Genomic DNA, 19,548 nt, shown 5'->3' on the forward strand with positions numbered 1-19,548 from the left:
CATGATTTGCAGTCTGCAAAATATATTTTTTTTTATGTAAATATTTTGTCTGTACTGTTGTTGTTGGTGAGTTCAGTTTGTTATATGAACATTATTTCTGAGTCTCTGTGACATATTAGGAGGATTTTATGGCCAGTTGCTTTAGATTTATTACATAATGCACCTTTAACAGTGCAATTGTTCTATTTAATAATTGTTCTGCCACTGTCTATCTATCTATCTATCTATCTATCTATCTATCTATCTATCTATCTATCTATCTATCTATCTATCTATCTATCTACACTGTTGCCATAAAAGACTGAATAAAACACAAACAATGTTCCTCACATTACTTTAACATATCAGATAATACACAGTCACATTATAGATAAGTGATTTTTATGGCAGTGTCTGTGGAGGACCTATATTAGAAAGGAAGTCTCTTGCTCCGTGACCCCTTTTGCAGCATGTCTGCATCAAGGGAGCAAGAAGTAGGCCCAAGACCATAATTGCTCCTCTGCCCACGTTATTGAAGCTGAACTGCGGAAATTGTGCTCTGTCAAGTCAGTTCATCTATTAGAAAAGTAGTACATTAAATGAGCTGCTAACCGTGTTGTCTCAAGTGCAACTATGTAGCTTATATAGATGATTTTCTACCATCTGTATGGCCTGTTATAACTTGGTTCTAACACAAGAGGGCAGCAAACTGACAGAGTCTTCAGACTGCGTTTCCCCTTATAGCTCAAACTACTGGCTTTGGATGTTGACTATAAACGTTTGTGTTTCCACACAGTGTTAATGGACGTGTTTACTCAAAATACACATGAAGGAGAGACACACAAAGAGCAACAGTAGCTACTTTTAATTATTTTGCGTTAGAATAACCCTGGCTTGTGTTTTACCAAGCTAATCTACAAGTTGATTTTTGCGAGTCCTAAAATAACCAGAGTGAGATGGTGCAACGGTAGCTAATTTAATCAGCCCCTGTGTGAACCCATGTGTCTCTGTAACCTGGATACCTCTGGCATGCTGCCCCATATCACTATGCCACTAACTCCCAGAATGAATACCTACAAGTTCAGTATTATAGACTGGTATTATTATTATGGAAGTCCTGGCATAAATTGCGATCCAGTCTTGGAATCAAATGATTTGTGTTGCCGACGCCAGGCCCTCGATGGGACTCCTGCCTTAAATTCAGCAGCTGAGTGAAGCAGTAAAAGAAAGCAGCTAAATCAAAGTGCAGATACTTCCAGACCTCTCAGTCTATTAAACAAGTAAGTATCTTGCTTTTATCATTCTTGGTAAGCTTTTACGTAGCAAAATATGTCTCATAACAGGGCAAATACAAGTATGTTGTGATTTGTCGCTCAGTTATTATTACATAAGTATTTTACACATGTTCAACTGAAATACTTTACAGCGACTCTACTCCTGTACTGTAGTTCACTTCATTTTATTTACATATTATATTATTTTAAACTATTGGTGAAATAAATCCGACATGATATGCTTTAAAATAAAATGTTATCTAAATCAAGCCAACTACTGTACGTTAATAAATAGTAATTTGAATCTGTATCAGTGAGTATCGGTGAGTATCGGTGAGTATCGGTCAGTATCGGCCTGTATTGGCCAGTATCAGTATTGGTCAGTATCATCCAGTATTGGCCAGTATCAGTATTGGTCAGTATCAGCCAGTATCAGTATCGGCCTGATACTGGTCAAAATCACTGGATCGGATATCGGACAGATTTTTTAATCCGATACAACCCAAAAACCCTATATATCGCATGCTTCACTCTGCACAGACTGTAAAATTATCAATAAAAATCAGCAAAACCATTTTAGTCGAGTCATGTTTGGAGAACAATATTTTGTCACACAGTGGTCTAATGGTCTAAAATGACTGTATCGGAATAATATCGGTATTGGTAGATACTCAAGTTTTTGTTATTGGCATCTGTATCGGACACAAAGAAGTGTATCATTACATCAGTAATCAATACCCGTTTATATTAATGATTAAATTTGTAGGGATTTAATTGAATGTTTCACAAATTCTATACAGAAATAACAAATTGAAAAAACAAAACCAAGAAATTAAATTATTTATTGATATAAACACTTTGATGTTACATGTAGATCTCCTATGAGGAACAATAAAGTCATGCTTTGATATTCTTGGCATGCACCTAGCTCGGCCGAGAAGATGATCAACTAGAGAGGTACAGTGCGTGAACGCCTAATGATTTAGATACCGAGGGAAAAGAAGCCGATTGTGGACATGGATGTGGACTTAAAGAGAAAAAGGCAGAAAGCGACGACAATTGTTCATCATGACGTCACAGGGCGACACTCGTACAGTGCGGTCACCAGCCATATATACATGTTCTTCTTCCAGGAATCCAGCACCTTCCTGTCACACACAAAAAAATGAGAGATTTGAGATTTGAAATTGAAAAGTGTTTGTCGCTGTGACGCGCCGCCGTGGAGAGACAGTTTTAGAAACGCTAAAAGTGTCACGCACCTTATGCTGCAAAGGCCTCATTCCTTCTGCTCCTAATTTGGAAATGCGACAGATGCACAGATAACAGCAACAGGTGTGTGTTTTTTTACACCGTCAGGAGTGGCAGCAATTCAGAATCATATTAAAGACAAAAGACAATTAAGAAATTAAGCAAAAATAGACATTTTGCAATAGACACATTCACTCTAAACCGGAGAGTAACCTGCAAATAAAATGCTTAATCTCAGGCTCCTAATGACGGCTGCTGCTGCTGCTGAGTCGAGGAAATGTGATTTCGTCTCCTAACCAAGTTCACGAGGAGACATCACGGATTTAATTTATGGGCGCTGCTACCTCCTGCACCCTTTCAGTGACAGAGGCCATCTTTTCCAAGTTTAGTGCTCGCCATGTATGGAAGGTAAGTCACAGCGAGAGAGAGGGAGAGGGCAGATGTCAGGTCAGGACTCTTATAGATCAGCTGATCCTAAACATCCACTCAAATCGTTGGTGTTGGTGACACACATTCACATATTGTATGAAAACGGCTGTAGTTAGTAGTTAAATTAATTCCTAGATTTGTGAATCATTTTGATTATTGTCTTCTTCTCATTATTATTATTATTAGTCATTAGTGTGTATGAACACACAGTGATGAGGAGATTATTAATATCCTTAGATTTTCTGACCTGAATGTTGATCTATTTCTTGGCTGCATCTGGAACTGCGACCTCTGTTAAACAGAAACATATAGGGTTAATAACTTCATGCACCGGTAGAAACACACATAAAAACAATGGGGACATGGATTATATATTATAGGTTTTGATCGCAACTTACGTTTGAACTCCAGTTTGCAGCTGACCACTGCTTCTCCGTGATCGTTCTTGGCTTTGCAGGTGTACACGCCGCCGTCAAAGTTACCGGGCTTACGGATCTCCAGAGAGCAGATGCCCTGGGTGCAGATCTGCCTGTACTTGGGATCATCTCCAATAATCATCTGGTTCTTCATCCATTGAATTTTAGGCTGTAAAAATGAAAGTGAATTAGTTCATTACTTTTTTAGACAGTTTACCGGCTTTCCCTCCATAACTACAGTAACTCTTCATAAGAGTTGTTTTAGAAGTGAACCAATCGGCGCGCACACACCCGCCTTGGGAGTTTTTAATGGCACTGACATGTTGAGTCCCCACAGGGAATGTCACATATGTGACCCACATGGCCTCTTCTCCTCAGAATACCTCAGAAGACCCTCTCTGCCACCCTGCTGTTGGTGACCTGTTGGGATCAGGCACCCATACCAAAGGTGAGAGGCTGAGACGTAGACAGGGGAACGGCTTCAACACTGACAGCGCTGAAGGCGTTTGTTCTCTTCATATAAGCAGTCTCCACCTTTTTATGGTAACTATGCTGCTGACAGGAAGTCGAAGCTAAGGCTCGGCCTATTGGCTCTACTGGTGTTAGACAATCCTGCAAACGCACACTTAATTACAATGGTGTGCTTTGACGTGCCAAAGGTGGTTTTGCAGACCTTAAATGAACCGTTTCTCACACATTAGAAGTGTTTAAGTCTACATCTCTAACATCCAAGAGAGCACTGCTTTACTATACTGTATATGACAGCTCGGTCTAAGCAGTGCAGTTAGCGACAGTCACTGATGTCCAAAATGTGAGATGTCGGGAATTCAAACTAATTATAACCAAAACAAATAATTAAAAGTGAACTGGTCATGTAAACACTTGTTAGCCACAGTCTTAAAGGGACACTGTAGTATTTATGGGTTTATATAACCCATAATCCACTTTTTTATACATATTATGTGCTCCTGCTTTGTCTAGTCGCTGTATAATAGTTTTTGTTTCATTTTCGTAGTGTTTCAAAAAGTCATGTAAAATAACACGGTCACGGGCCGCTGTTGCATTGCCACTGTTAGCAGCGAGACGCCATGTTTCTACCGGAGCCTGTAAGGACAAACCCGAGAGAACAAATCAAGCGTCGCTTTACTTGTAGCGGAAGTCCCGCCTCCACTCTCTCCGCTACGCCAGCTACGGCCGCGGTAGCTCGCCCTCTCCCTCGCCGGCTACTGACCGCTCTACCACAGCCACGAAGAGCTGTCCCTCGTCCTCCCCCTCTCCCCCTCCCTCTCGTTGTCTGAACAAATACTAGAACCTCATCTGCTGATACGGAGAAAGACGACGAGGACGACATTTGACCGGCTGAGGATACCGTAGCGCTCAGGGAAGGGAGGGGGTGAGCAGAGGAGCAGTTCGTTGTTGTAAATTTCAGCCTCTCCTCTAGAGGTCACTATATACTACTAACTTCACCTTTAACGCAGACAAACTTGCTTTGTTCAAAGATACCATGCAGTATTAGTCACAAAATATTGGTGTTTTGTTGTCGACTGATGCAGTTACTGTACCTTTGGGTCTCCTCTGACTGAGCAGAGCAGCTTGGTGCTGTAGCCGACAGTGGAGGCTCTGTCGCTCAGAGAGGTGGTGAACTTGGGAGCCTCAGAGAATTCGTGTTCCTTGTAATCGGGAGGTTTGTAGTCCATGCCTGGAGAAACGAAGCAGAGAAACGCTGTGAAACTGAAACACGGATGGTTGACGCAGTGAAGTAAAGTGCAACCTCTATTCAGGTTTACCTGTCTTCACGATCTTCGACTCGCCCTTAGAAACAGCAGCAGAATCGCTCAGTCCACACTTGTTTTCCGAGAACACTCTGAACTTATAGGTGTTGCCCATGATGAGGTCGGAGGCGGTGGCGTTCAGTCTGTGGTAATGTTCTATCACGTTGAACCAGTCCTGTCGACACACACAGTTCAACGCGGTCAAAAATGAACGTAAGATCTTGGATTCACACTTAATCCACACAGTCATCGGGGACAAAAACAGCAGGACTCACTCCAGTCTTTTTGTCGGCCTTCTGTACTGTGTAGCCTGTGATCTCTGTGTTGCCATTGTCGGTGGGCGGAGTCCACTCCAGAGCAACGTTGAAGCCCCAGGTGTCCACGATCTTGACAGAGGCAGGAGGTCCAGGCAGCTCTGCCGACACAGGAAAGAAGTGCAAAGGTTTATGACACAATAATCTACATTCTATTGTTTTTACATTGTGTTGCTTTCATAAACTGAGTATTAAAAATGGATGTGGCTTTCTGGTTTGAAATTTCAAGACCTGGAAGTAGCGATTAGCCGCCAAGATTGGAAAAAAACAAATCTCGTTCAATGATCCTTGATTTCCAGTTGCAAAGATGGTCATGGTTCCACTCAAATTGCAAGTCTTTAAGATACTTTAATTCCCTTTAGGTCCAGTGGTGATAAACACAGCACGATGTAAAGAGCACATATCCAAACATTGCACTGTGCCGTAACAAGGCATTCAACACAAATATTGCTTGAGTTGCAATGTGCTCACCAACAATTTGAAGGGTGAGCGAAGCCTTGTCCTCGAAGTCGTCCACCTTCACGCACATCTCGTACACGCCAGAGTCCTCCCTCTCGGACGTACGGATGAACAGGATGCTGTCTCTGTCCGTGCTGCGGATGTTCACCCTCTTCATGTCCAGGGGCTGTCCGTCCTTTGTCCAGGTGACCGCGGGTTTGGGTTTGCCCTTGGAGGTAGCAACAGCAACAGAGGGGACGCATCGTTGTGTCAGACGGATGAAACAAATTCAGCATGCACTCAGCAAAGAGAGACGCAGGAGTCTTACTGTGAACGGGATGGTCAGGTTGATCTTGGCTCCAACGTGAGCGACATATCTCTGCCTGAGGAAACGAGGCAGGCGGACCTTGGGGCGGTCTGGAGAGAGAGATTGTTTGTTAGTTTGACCTGTGTCGCATATTAACTTATTACAGAAAACATCTACTTTGAGAAGCAGCTGGGGGAACACATGAACAAGAAATGTCTTTATTGGCAAGAGCAATATAACTAGGGATGCAGAGAAAATCAGGAAAAATAAGTTATTGTGCTAATTCTGTACCATTGTTTTTTTTTTTTTCTAACTTTGCTATGGCAGGGACTGTGTGTACTTACCTCACTAAAGACAAGGCATTGCAATTATAGTATATTATATTATAGAGTGCGCCCCCTCATCTGGTGCAGACGGGCCTTTTTTTCTGCGCACCGCACCTGCACTGTGGTTTCTCTCTCTCTCTCTGCTGTGTTGTGTGTCGCTGCTGCGCTCTGCGCTTTTCCTTCAAGAGATCTTTCCGTATCAGCACAGACTGGATTATTTCTCTACACGCAGTTTTATCTTTACATCCAATAATGCTGGACATTGTACGTGGAGCACCTCCGAATCCAAGCGCCTGATAAATATCTGGTCGGAGGACGAGTTCCAGAAGAAGCTGGAGTCATCCAGGAACAAGATGACCGACGTAAAAATGCAACGGCGGATGCGGGAGGCCGGCTACGATCGTACAGTCGAACAAGTAAAGAGGAAAGTTGTAAGCGCCGCAGGTGTCTTGCCAGATTTCCGGGCGTAATATAAAGTGGGCCTTAGTAGATCAACAAATATGAGCCCAAATTGCCATGTGATTGGTCAAGGTCTCGCATCATGTGTCAGATTTCCACAAAGCTGTTAAAAGTTCTCTCTCAGATCACTTGATTTAAATGATGCTTGAAAGGTTATGTTGGTTATGAGGAATTTTTGATCAGTATCACAACAAAAATATGTCCAAGTAAGTTAATTTACTTGCGGCTCCCATAGTTTATCACTGGATGTTCATAAATGTACGCGATGACCTTTGGAGTGAAACAAAAGGAATCGATGAACATGCTGAGCTGATCTAAGCCCGACTGAGTCAGGAGGTTTTGTCACGGTGTTTGCTGTGCTTTAAACTGGCAGCAAAGGTAAGGGATGAAGTCTCACTGTCTACTTTGGTTGGTTTATATTAGGTTTTTGTCCTAATATACAATAAAATTGTGTTGTAACACTGAGTTTATGCAGACAGAGGTTTGATAGGACACGTGTGGGAAATGTGAGAATCAAATATCAAGGCTCTGTGGCTCAGTATTTGGAGTCGTTTGTCTTCATCTATGAGACAGATGTGTGATACATGCATTCTGTAAAGTACAGAAACATAACATTTACCATTTACTTATTATAAATGTTTAGTTTCCATTAATGTAGTAAAAGGGTAATGTCAACTGTAAAACATACAATTTATTTCTAGTTGTTTTGCTTGTTTGTTTGTGTATTCTACTTTTGGATAGTTAACAGGACACAACCTACTCATGATTGATTAATCTATTGATTATTGTGCCAATTATTTGATTAGTTTGGTGCACATAAGGTCAGAAAATGTACATTTATGTATAATGTTGTCCACGAATCAAACTTTACCAGTTTTAAAAAAAATATTCACATTTATAAAGCTGAAAGCACTGAGAGCTTATTTTACATATAAACAAACTATCAAATGAATTATCAAAATAGTCATAAGTCACAGTAATTTAAACCTAAACTAAGCGATTCCCATTATAAACATCAATACTATTGTTTATGTAATGAGCAAACATACCTTAAGATGTAAGACATACTTGCTATTTAATGTCTCTAAAGAAGTTTAAATCAACTTAACTTAAACTTCCACTCAAAAGCAAAACTATTTATTTTATTATCTGACAACGTATGGTGATAATTATCAATATCTACTGATAGATTTTTTAATCCTATCTTCATGTCTCCTTGTCGCATTCCACACATCGTCATCCCCCATTCGCACCTACTGACTCTGTGTGTGAGGCTGTAAAAAAAAAAATCCCAAAATAGCTCATTAATTCTAAACAGAAAATCAGGAGCATAGTTTTACCGCTGTGACGCTTGGACTGATACTCAAGCCTCCGAGGGCCGAGGGCTCGCTTGTGATTGGCTGAGAAGCAGCACTTGCTGAGTCGAGCAAAGTAACACGTGTCACTGAGACACTAAATAAAGCAACCGTGTACAGTAGAGAAGCTTCATGGTGCTCCACTCACAACTTCACTGACATGCAGGAAGAGACGTTTTACCGATATTTACCCAAAAACGTCATGATGTGATGTCGTTATATGTACATATCAGAATAAATACTCCACATGCTCAGCGTCTTATCATCCACATTATGAGCCTTAAAGAACATGGTACCTGTAAAGTCTGTGGCAACGTTTCAAAGTAAACAGGGAACCTCTGAGTGTGTCATGAGATTTAGTTGTCACCTGAGAAGTTGGATCCCTACCCACCCACGACCACCACCACCACCCGTCGTCGTCTCCACTCAGGGACAGGATGCCCTGGAATTTACCATCCACCCCCACAGCCCCACAGCTGCTTGACACCATCAGTCTTGGATAAGGATTGTGACACCATGCCCCGGCAGCATGAATCCTGTGCGATGCCAAGCCCCTCCGCACAAAAAAAATCTGTGCTAATAGCGAGGACACGCCAGCTATTCCGTGCAAAGTTTTGTGGTGATTTCCCTGGAATCAAGTCAGAAATTCATGGAATCGGGTTTCTCCCGTCTCCATTTACACGTAACGATAATTTGTGAGCACGGTCAAAGTAACGCAGCCCCCCCCAGCCCCCCCCCCCCCCTACTTTTAAAGACCCTGGTGGGGGTCCAGTCGCACACTTTTAAAAACAAATCACTTCCCTGTGCAACACTGTGTAAGATTAACACTGAGGGATGGACCCAATCAGTGAAAAGAGTTATCACATGCCTCACTGAGGGCGGATCAGTGTTTCAGCTCACGAGTGGAAATGAGAGAGAAGAGCAGGTTTATGGTGTTAACAGAGCAGGTTTGTGCCAACAGAGCACGGAAACAGCTGAGAGGGAAACATAGCTGAGCTGTTTGTGTTTGACTCCTGCACTCTGTCAGCTCACCTCTGCTGTGGTGAATGTGCTTAATGACATATTTGGCTTTTTTAAACAGCTCACGTTCAATCACGTAACATCACCGAGGAATGCAGTTTATGAGTTTTGTTTTCCAGGCCGTTGTTGTTGCTGTTGAAATGTTTTATAATAACTTTTATGACCTGATGATGCGGGTCATAGACATTAAGCGCGGGGCAACATTTTGAGCAGCAAATGTTCATAAAATAATAATAAAAATAATAAATGTTCATGCATTTATTTTATTCTATTTTTATGTCCGTATGCGACACGCTCATTATAAAGTATCTTACTTTTCAGGTTTACGGTGCTTCATTAGTAACATATTTAATTGAAGTGATACCTCTTATTGAACATAGTAATATCTTACTTTTCAGGTTTACTTTTATATTTTAGCGCTTAATCATATAAAAAGTTGCCAGCTGCCACTGCATTTGTACACATTTATCACTTCTATACGTTTGAAAAGTCCTTATATTTAATTTAAAGTGACGACTGACTCATTAAGGAGGCCTCTTTTTTTTTTTTAGCTTTTTGGTGATGAAGTGGTAAAAAATAACAGTTAAAATTCCACTCCTTAAAATCATTTCTTACCAGCCACCTCCTTCACCAGGACAGGCTCGGGGAGGGCGACAGGGACGCTGCGGCCGCCGGCGTTCACGGCCACCACGCGGATCTTCAGGCGGTCGCCGGTGGTCTGGTTCTTGATCATGAAGCGGCAGGACTTCTGCACGTCCTCGTTGACTGCTTTCCAGTCCTCGGCTGGATGGAGAAGACACACACACACACACACACACACACACACACACACACACACACACACACAGAGTTTAGGAAACTGTAGTTTATTTATTTCCGAGGAACAGTTTCGGGTCACTAAACTGTGTCACATCCGGTATTATTATTATTATTATAGTATCTTAATTGCTTGAATATCTTACTCATCTTTCCCACTTTAATCTAATTCACTGACCTTGACATGTAACCTACTAGATGTTGTTTTTGAGATTATAATTGGGATTACCCATAACCCTACTGGGATCAGTAAAACTATGTGAATTTAAATCTGAGTTTCTGATTCATACAGACAATAATGGATTAAACCAATCAGGACACTAAGCATTGCTTGGTGTGAAACAAATTTAGTATTTATTGTACGTTTATGACTTACAGGTGTTAAGTTAGACAAGATATTGCGGTTTTTTGGGATTATAGATTTCCCCCATCTGCTAAATCAAGCCCGTCAGTGAACGGCTGCTGATATTAGCATCGGGCCATTAGTCTAAAAGCAGGACCTGCAGCCAGAGCACAGCAGCTCCTGAAATGCCTGTACCCTTGTAGGGAGAAGTTAGGTAGCTCATGATACAGCTCTGTGAGTGACACATTGGGAACAGCTGCGACTGATACGGCTGACCCCCCACACCAAAACGGCAATTAAACATGTTCCTGGGTTTATTTCAAAAATCTCAATAACGTAGCAACCGTGGCAATGTGAAAAAAAACCCGTTCTGAAATAAAAGGTCAGCTGGATATATTCTTTTTTTTGGTGTATTAATAATCTGACCTCTTCCCTGAACCAGAACCACGGTCGACGGCGAGCAGGACTTACTTCCATCCTTGCAGGTTTCAACGACGTATCCGTCCAACCCGGAGTGTCCGATGATCTCCGGCTCGCTCCAAATGATGCTCACCGACGTGTCGTTCTTGTCCTCGACAAACAGGTCCACTGGAGCGCTCGTGGGCTCTGCACAAACGCCACAAAAACAGGAGAATTACGCCGACTGACGAGCGCGGGGGGCAGAAACGCACAAAAGCAACAAATTTGCAGGAAGATGAAGACGAGAATGAAGAGTTCACACGAACATAAGATCCTTCTTTACATGGGTTACCTTTGGGTGGAGGTGGTGGAGGTGTGGGTGGTTTAGGCTCTTCTGGAGCAGGCGCTTCAGCAGCTTCAGCTAATGTTAAATAGGCATTTGCATTATTATTGGCTGCATGTAATGAGCACAGGCAACAGCATCAACATAACCCAGATATAAACATCAGGCAGGTGCATCTGCCTGAGCAGCAGGAGCAGCTTCATCTGTGGCTGGAGCATCAGCAGCAGCATCAGCAGCAGCAGCAGCAACATCAGCAGCAGCATCAGCAGCAGCTTTTATGAAATGCTAGATATTAGCGATTGGTGCAAGCAGATAAGACATTTTCAAACATGATAAAATGCAGTCTGTGTGCGTACGAGTTTTAAAGGTTCTAACTTCTAATCATACACTAGCTTTTCCACGAGCAGGAGACTGGTATTAGAGATGTGAAGGTGTCAGTAGAGAATGACATTGTTGCAAAAAAAAAAAAAATGTTAAATCTATTATTAAAAAGTACAAGTGGTAAAGTGCTGATGAGCAGAAATGAGTGCTGTCAGTTGGCCGGAGAGAAATAGAAGGCGGCATTCCAGGGAGCAGCAGCTTCATCAGTGAGAGAGCAACAGCTGCTGCTGTGGATGTTGGGTTTTAAATGACTGTGAGAGAGTGAGTGCACTGAGGAGGAGGAGGAGGATGTTAGGGACACGTTAGGAGTTGGTTTTTCTTGTTGATGTTAAGTCGTTGAAATGTTAATCTTATATTAATAAGTTTTTTCCAGTTATTATAAGTGATCGTTAGTTTAAATAGTCTGCACACTGATCCCTGACACTGTGCGTCCTTGACGCGCAAAAGACGCACCAATACCTGACACAGACTATCAGAAATGAGGCAGTGTGCCCAACCGGGTACAACTGTAACCACAGTTTGCGTTTCATGTGGATGTTAACATCCACTTACCCACAGGAACCTACCTACTGCGCGTAAAGCTAATATTGCGCGCTTTAAGGTAAATAAAGGCAATAAACAATGTATCCATCGTTCATCCGCGAAAAACTAGAGCCAGGAAAAGAAGGTGGACTGTGTAGACTGTGCGTTTGGCACGGCCGCGCTCAGGGCATTACCATCTGCGGGTGGAGGAGTGGGAGGTTTGGGTTCCTCCACTGCCGGGGCAGCAGGCGCCTCCTCAGCAGGTGCAGCCGCAGCGTCGCCTTCAGCGGGGGCTGGAGCGGCCTCAGCGGGTGCGGACTCCGGTGCGGGTTCGGGTGCTGGTGCGGGCTCTGGAGCCGGTTCTGGGGCTTTCACTGGAGCAGCCTTCTCCTCCTTCTTGGCAGGTTCTTTCTTAGCCGCCTTCTTGATCGGGGCAGGCTTGGACGGCATGATGGAGGTTGCAGCAGTTAATTCCCAATTCGGTTAAGTCCTTAAACCTGAATCCAATGCCATCTCCTGTGAGGGTGTGGAAGACTTTTATAGAAGTGGGGCAGGTTCAAGCACCGCCCAAACTCAATGACAGAGCCACCAGGAGCCAAGTATGACTCAGTGCACCATGTGTTTGTCTCTCACTCAATAAGACATTAGTACATTATTTAACCAACTGTTACTGAGTCCTGACCAACACAGAGAGGCAGCACATATGGTCTTAAATCTTTTCTAGAAAAGTTCCTTATACACCATTATCCTTGTTTTTAATTAAGTCCCCATGTGACACCTAATGAACTTCCTGTTGGGCCATGTACAGGTCATGTCATTTTGGTTTCCCATGTAACAACACTTCCAAAATGGCTGTATGCCGGACTAACCCATCGGTCACAACAAACCTACATTTATAAAATGGTATAAGATTCAAGTTATTTAATTATTGTAATGCTAATATGTAACCTATCCACTTATTACATGCAACCTGCTGTTGACACAATTCTTGGACAAACTCGTATAAAAGAAATCAGATAAATATCGTCACATTGGGTCTTTATCCTTAAAATGTTTATAAAAAAATCATGATGATGGTGAAATGCTAATAGTTAACTGAGCTACTTCAATTCCATTTAGTTTGTGTGTGTGTACATACATACACACACAAATATATACATACACACATATATACAAATATACATACACACATATGTACATACAGACATATATACACATACATACACATATATACATACATACATAAATACATGTATATATACACATATTTACATATACATACATATATACATATACATACATATATACACGTATACATATACATACATATATACACTTATACATATACATACATATATACACGTATACATATACATACATATATACACGTATACATATATACACATATACACGTATACATATACATACACACATACATATATATATATACATATACATGTGTATATACACATATACATACATACATACATACATGTGTATATACACATATACATACATACATATACACATACACATATACATATACATATACATATACATATACATACACAAACACATAAAAAAACCTAGACGACCCTTATCTGACTGGATGTAAAATGCAAAAATGAGAAAAGTCTTACCAAAAGAAGACGAAGAGGATCATTTGATGTCAGGGTGGAGAAAGAGTAACGTGTGATCATTGTAAAGTGACGTGACAACAAAATGTGAAACCTTCATCATTCTACTGTGCAGCTGACCTTCAAGGCAAAAGGTCAACGCTGGAGCAAATCAGACAAAAACATTCCTGGGAAGTCAACAACGTGTGTGTGTGTGTGGTCGAAGTTGTCAAGTTGACACACGAGAAGCAAACGAATAAATATAACATGGATTTTATTGATACCAACAAACAGTGATAGATGGATGAAAGCCTTCAGAAACATGCCTTATCCATATATTGGACTCAACTCTGAAGAAATATACTTGTCTGTCAGTTACACCCTTCCCCCCCCACACACACACACACACCCACACACCCCCATCGTCTCCTCAATGATTGTTGCCGCAGCCAGACCATCAACCATATGTACAATCTTTACAATGACGTCCTGTACAAAATAGAGAAATTAAGTTTTACAAAGAAGTCTTTAGAAAAAGAACAGAAATACCAAATATCGGAGTATTAAAAAGGAAACATTACTGAGGATGATTTTTCTAAACCATAAATCCATTATTGTAGGTGTAAATGCATGTACAGCACTTAGAAACCCTTAACATTTGCACACCAGTCACATTAGATACTGCATAACATTCTCTTAAAATCTTACTTTAGTCTACAAGTTGTTGCAAAAATATGACATAATATAACATCTTTTGGCCTCAGATACTTAATTATCTGGTTTTATTCTACTTAAAACTGTGACAAGCTCATTCTTGACAACTATTTCTGGCGAGTTATTTGTTTTTAACCATCATTATTGTCACTGGACCACTTGCACTTTCATTTGTAGTAGTTTTGTCTCATTTATTCAATGACAAAACATGTTTATTTCTTTATCTACAGCTATACGAGCCTCGTACTTAATGAACCGCAGCCTCTTTACGGCTCAGTATCACCGGTTTGAACGCGCTTCTGTTTGTGTTTCCGTCCCGTGGTGCAGTTTTGTCCAAATTGGAGAACAAAATGACAGACTAATATGAAAACATGCCATGTTTGTTCAGGAAGCTCACGCGTGTGTGGGCCGCTGACGCCAGTGGAAGTTGCTGCATACACTGGTGAAGCAAACACAGCTACAGTTCTACAAAGCAACAGGCACAACAACCAGTGAGTGAGATGAGAAGCTTGAACCAGTAGAAACAGGGATGGCAAACACTGTCCTGGAATATTTACAGTGACGGAAATCATTCCACAAAATGGCATCGTGGCCAGGATGAGAGTCTGCGGCTGTTTGGCATCTTTTCATTCATTCATTTAACTGTTGAGATCGGATTTGCTTTAGTTCTCAGCCTTATTTAAACATCGTGATGCAATGAAGCAGCAAATTTAAAAATTCAAACTTTCTTTTCAAGCTGTCATAAAAAGTGGTCCGACATTCATTCATTCGTTTACAGGATTTATGAACACGTGGAGAAACAGTCTTGACACACGCCACCGCCTGCACAACCATCTGTCGTTTAACTCCGTTAGAAATTAATTACAAAAATAATCACAAAGTACCGCAAAGAAAATACTCTTTCATCAGTCTAGCACTCCTTGTAGTTTAGTTTTTGTGTGTTGTGCATGTTCTTAAATATGAATAACGGACGACATGGACATGAGCGCACGCGCCACACAATGCATCACATGATTTCACTGCGTCTTAATACCGTCTGTCACAGTTTGTCAACAGCAAGTCCAAGATAAAAAGAAAAAAGAAAAATCAGAAATCCATCGTCCATCTCGACACGTGAACGTCGTTTGCTAACCTACCCCGGACATCTATGTAATTGTCTACTGAACACCAAAACTGTTAGGGACATTTTCTAAAGAGCACCACCATACATTTAGTACCTAAATGATGATCTTAACAGTGAGCCATGAAAGATATTTAACTCTTTTTGACGTCGATAAATGAAACGGGCAGAGTCGATCGACTCGGCCACTGAGAAGTGTTTTGCCACGGAGCTTTATGTGATAATAAGGCTTCCTTTGAAAGCACCTGCTAGAATGAACACTGTTTCTACACAGCTCTATAGTTTCGCTTAAATCCTTTAGCTGACAATCAATATGCATGGATAAAGTACAGTATTTGGTTCAGTATATTAGATATTTGCACCAACTAATAAGAACTGATGTAGCCTGGCTGAATGTACACAATATAGAACTACTCTGAAGAAGAACTTTCTATAGACATCTGAATTAGATTCATATAGCATTTGCAATTTAACCAGAGGGCGTTTGTTGCTATGCTATACAGTGTTATCCCTGTGTAATAAGTATCTAATACCTGATATTAATGGCAACATTGGCGACACTACTTCAAGTAGTTAAGAAAGCAAGTAAATTAAGTGCTCAAGTGGAGGAAAATGACACAAGCCGCATCACAAATAAAGAGTAGGACAGTGAATGTCCAACTTATTTAAGTTTATGACAACAGTTGTACGTTTCTTGTTCTGCAAGATAACGTCGATGAATTGGAATATTTCATATCGTTCAGTACAGATAAATGACTGATTTCTGGTCGTCTTAGCTGGGATGATGTCGATGAAAGCACCGGGTTTTCTCTGCTGAAGTTGAGGTGTAAAATTTTGATGTCTTTCATTCTTTAAGGCATTTTTAATTCATTCTACCTGCTCAGGATGTAAAGTTCAGGATTGCATATATTTATGTGTGAGAATTGGCCTCCGTAGACTTGTGTGTACCCGGGCCGCACTGGGTGAGTGTTGCACTGCATGATGTCTGCATTGCTGCATCCGTCTGCTGTGGAGCTGCTGCTCTGTTTTTACAAATAAATAATAATCATATTTGATATTCCGTTGTACTCAACTAAAAGCCAGGACTCTGCGGTATGAAGTGTGCATCTACCGTTGCTCTTGTCACATAAAGACATACATTTGCGTTAAAAGATCATTGTCTGGGTCTATTTTGTTGTGTACTACACTTAATAGACACCAGTTCTCGTGCAGCTAACTCACGCATATATATGTTGTGCACCTAAAAGCAACACAGATGTGCTCACACATCCAGTGTGGCCCCCCGACCTTAGGCGGTCGATATGTACCACAGAACTTTACAATAAACTGAGTCGTTTCCTACATGGGGCACCATAAAGAAGAAGAACAGGTCCTGCTGACAAGAACACCATATCCCATGATGCACTAGAGCACAGTACAGGATGTTGATAGTGCATGCCGTGGCAAGTGCTAAGACGAGGAGCTTCATAGTGATCTATTAGCACCGATCTAAGAAGACTAACTCGGTGGTGAAGGATCAAACCACATAAGAAATTGACAGACGTTTACAGATCTTCATTCAATACTTACGGTGAAAATACTGCACGACATGAAGGTGATTTGTAATAACAACCCCATTTACACTTCTAGCGTTCTACACTACAACCATTTCTGAGCATTTTTCTTTTTTTTTTGGTTCCTGAATGTTCACTGCATCAGTACAAAGGACAAAAAATAAAATCTGAAGTGCTAAGTTTTGAAGGGTGACAATTGTGTTCAAAATTTAGGCAGGCTAGGCTCTTCTTTTTCTGGGGATTCAATGTAATTGGCAGCCTCTTGAAGTTTCAGAAGCATTGCCATCTACAATAAAAAAAAGAAGAGAAGTGTTGAGAGATCAGAAATTCAAAAGGATTAATTTTTTGACTTTATGTAAATATGAAAAGAAACCACAACTGATGAAATTCTTTACCAGTGGATCAGATTCCATGGAGCTGGGTGGGGTCTCCTTGTGAGGCCTGTCCTCACAGGGCTGACCAGGACTGCTGGAACTGATGCTGGGGGGAGGAAGGTGGAACAGCTTTGCCTGGTCCTGCTGTGCGGACGGCCATGGGAGAGTGTCCCTAACCCACTCGACTGGATCCTCCCATACTGCCTTCTGGCCATGGACCTAAGGTGTCGCAAACAAACCACAAAAATTAAATTAGAACAGAGAAAAGCCGACAGATTGACTTCCTGAGGAGTTCGAGACCGTTTCCTCTCTCCACTTCTTTCTCACCTTGATTCCATCCTTGGCCCCCTCTTGCAGATATGGAATAATGGAGTGGTTCCAAAGATCAATGAACCATGAACGAAACTCATCCACTTTGACTGGACATGACAGGAAGAAGCATGGGCCTGAGGATACAACAAAAGAGAGAGAGGGTGTAAAAAAAACACCATTATCACATTAATGTCTATTTCACAGAGAGGAAAACGATTTCCTTCAGGCCTTAAATCCTGAGGGTTTCGTACCGATGAGGAAGTCCGATGTGCTTTGTTTCTCCAGGAAGGTGTGAAGGTGATACCAGAGCTTGGGCACCCAGTCCAACACCTTGATCAGGTCATTGTTGATCAGACTCCTCTCATTCTCGGACTCCATCATCTTCCTGTGCAAATACCGCACCAGGAAACCGTTGGCTGGCTCCACGTTGTTAGAGAAGGTCACCATCCTGAGAACAAAAGGTCAGCGCTGTGAGTGTGTGCTGCAAATGAGTGGGGACATTAGTGATGCAGAAAAGTGTGAGGACTACATATTGTGACTGTCATATGTTGACAGAGACGCTAACAAAAACAAACTTATTTTGAAATACTAAGTCAATACATTGAGTTACAATCATTATTTTGAGATAATATCTCATTATGTTGAGATGCTGAGTCAATATATTGAGATACTAAGTCATTATTTTGAGATAATATCTCATTCTTAAAACCTTTATTTGAAAACCGGGAGTAAATACGCTGTTATAGTATATAATACATAGGAGTATAAGACTTTGTGATGCTAGGCTTGTCAACATATTGAGGTACTATCTCATTATTTTGAGATACTAAGTCATTATTTTGAGATACCATATAATTATTTTGAGATAGTATCTCATTACGTTTTCAATTTTAAGATTTTCTCATCAGAGTAATCAAAACATATTCATTCACAGACAATAACACACAAATATAACAAATACAATAAACAAATGTGACAACAGTGTCAACAACAGACCTAAAGCTGAGATGCAGTCCATGGTTCGCACTCATCTTCACTGGCTGATTGCTTGTTCCAATAATGTAAGGGCTGGGGGAAAAAAAGAAGATGACATATTACACATTTTAGATTATATCAATCATTTATGTCATTATTTTATAGATATTGACACTACTGTGCAAAGAGCACCAGAAGCTTTGTTGTTTTTATGTCTGTTCTATGATCTCTGGCATTTGGATTGGAGTAATGTGACAGAGATGGTCTTAACACCCAAAACATGTTGTATGTGATGAATAAACCTGGCGTAATACATAAGACATTTTTGAATCTATTTTATTCTATCTAGTGTAAAGGTAGATCCCACTGAATACTTTACATTACATTTACATTTAAAACCATAGTTGAAGTTGTTTTAACTCATTTTGCACGTGTTTCCTGTATTTTCTGAATGTGCTCCAAAAAAGGGAGAAATTAACTAATTGTTTGGTCAATTTGTTAATTTCCCAAAAAAATCGAATGGTTACAATACTGTATAAATTAAATACGTTCAATAAATATGTACATAAATACTATTTATTACCATTTATGATATTTGCAGGTTAGAGCACCATTGACGAGTTCACTGAGGGAGGCAGGATCGTGAATATCGTCCAGGATGACGATCAGTGGTATTTCTGACGTGCTGGTTTCTCGATCTATTTGATTGGCCAGGTTGGAAAGATAAAGCTGTAGCTCCTGGG

General features: G+C 41.0%; 2 protein-coding genes across 2 annotated transcripts in view; both read right to left on the reverse strand.

Moving 5' to 3' along the window:
* Window positions 1-2,077: 2,077 nt before the first annotated feature.
* On the reverse strand, window positions 2,078-12,658 carry mybphb (myosin binding protein Hb). The gene is made up of 12 exons (XM_083891891.1): window positions 12,336-12,658; window positions 10,968-11,102; window positions 9,953-10,120; window positions 6,199-6,287; window positions 5,904-6,099; window positions 5,394-5,533; window positions 5,134-5,293; window positions 4,909-5,045; window positions 3,329-3,515; window positions 3,178-3,221; window positions 2,513-2,544; window positions 2,078-2,401 (listed from the first exon to the last, which is right to left on the reverse strand). Exons 1-10 carry the CDS (start codon window positions 12,589-12,591, stop codon window positions 3,190-3,192), a joined length of 1,500 nt encoding a protein of 499 aa, XP_083748017.1. The 5' UTR covers window positions 12,592-12,658; the 3' UTR covers window positions 2,078-2,401; window positions 2,513-2,544; window positions 3,178-3,189.
* A 1,588-nt stretch (window positions 12,659-14,246) lies between these two features.
* Window positions 14,247-19,548, reverse strand: part of nav1b (neuron navigator 1b) — a 46,623-nt gene continuing 41,321 nt past the window's right edge. Inside the window, 6 exon segments of the mRNA XM_083892813.1 lie at window positions 14,247-17,430; window positions 17,540-17,737; window positions 17,846-17,964; window positions 18,082-18,278; window positions 18,827-18,898; window positions 19,389-19,543. Coding sequence (XP_083748939.1) covers window positions 17,347-17,430; window positions 17,540-17,737; window positions 17,846-17,964; window positions 18,082-18,278; window positions 18,827-18,898; window positions 19,389-19,543 — 825 coding nt within the window. The 3' untranslated portion in view covers window positions 14,247-17,346.

The sequence above is a fragment of the Microchirus variegatus genome (assembly GCF_963457635.1).
Source record: "Microchirus variegatus genome assembly, chromosome: 7".
In the NCBI taxonomy this organism is placed as follows: domain Eukaryota; kingdom Metazoa; phylum Chordata; class Actinopteri; order Pleuronectiformes; family Soleidae; genus Microchirus; species Microchirus variegatus.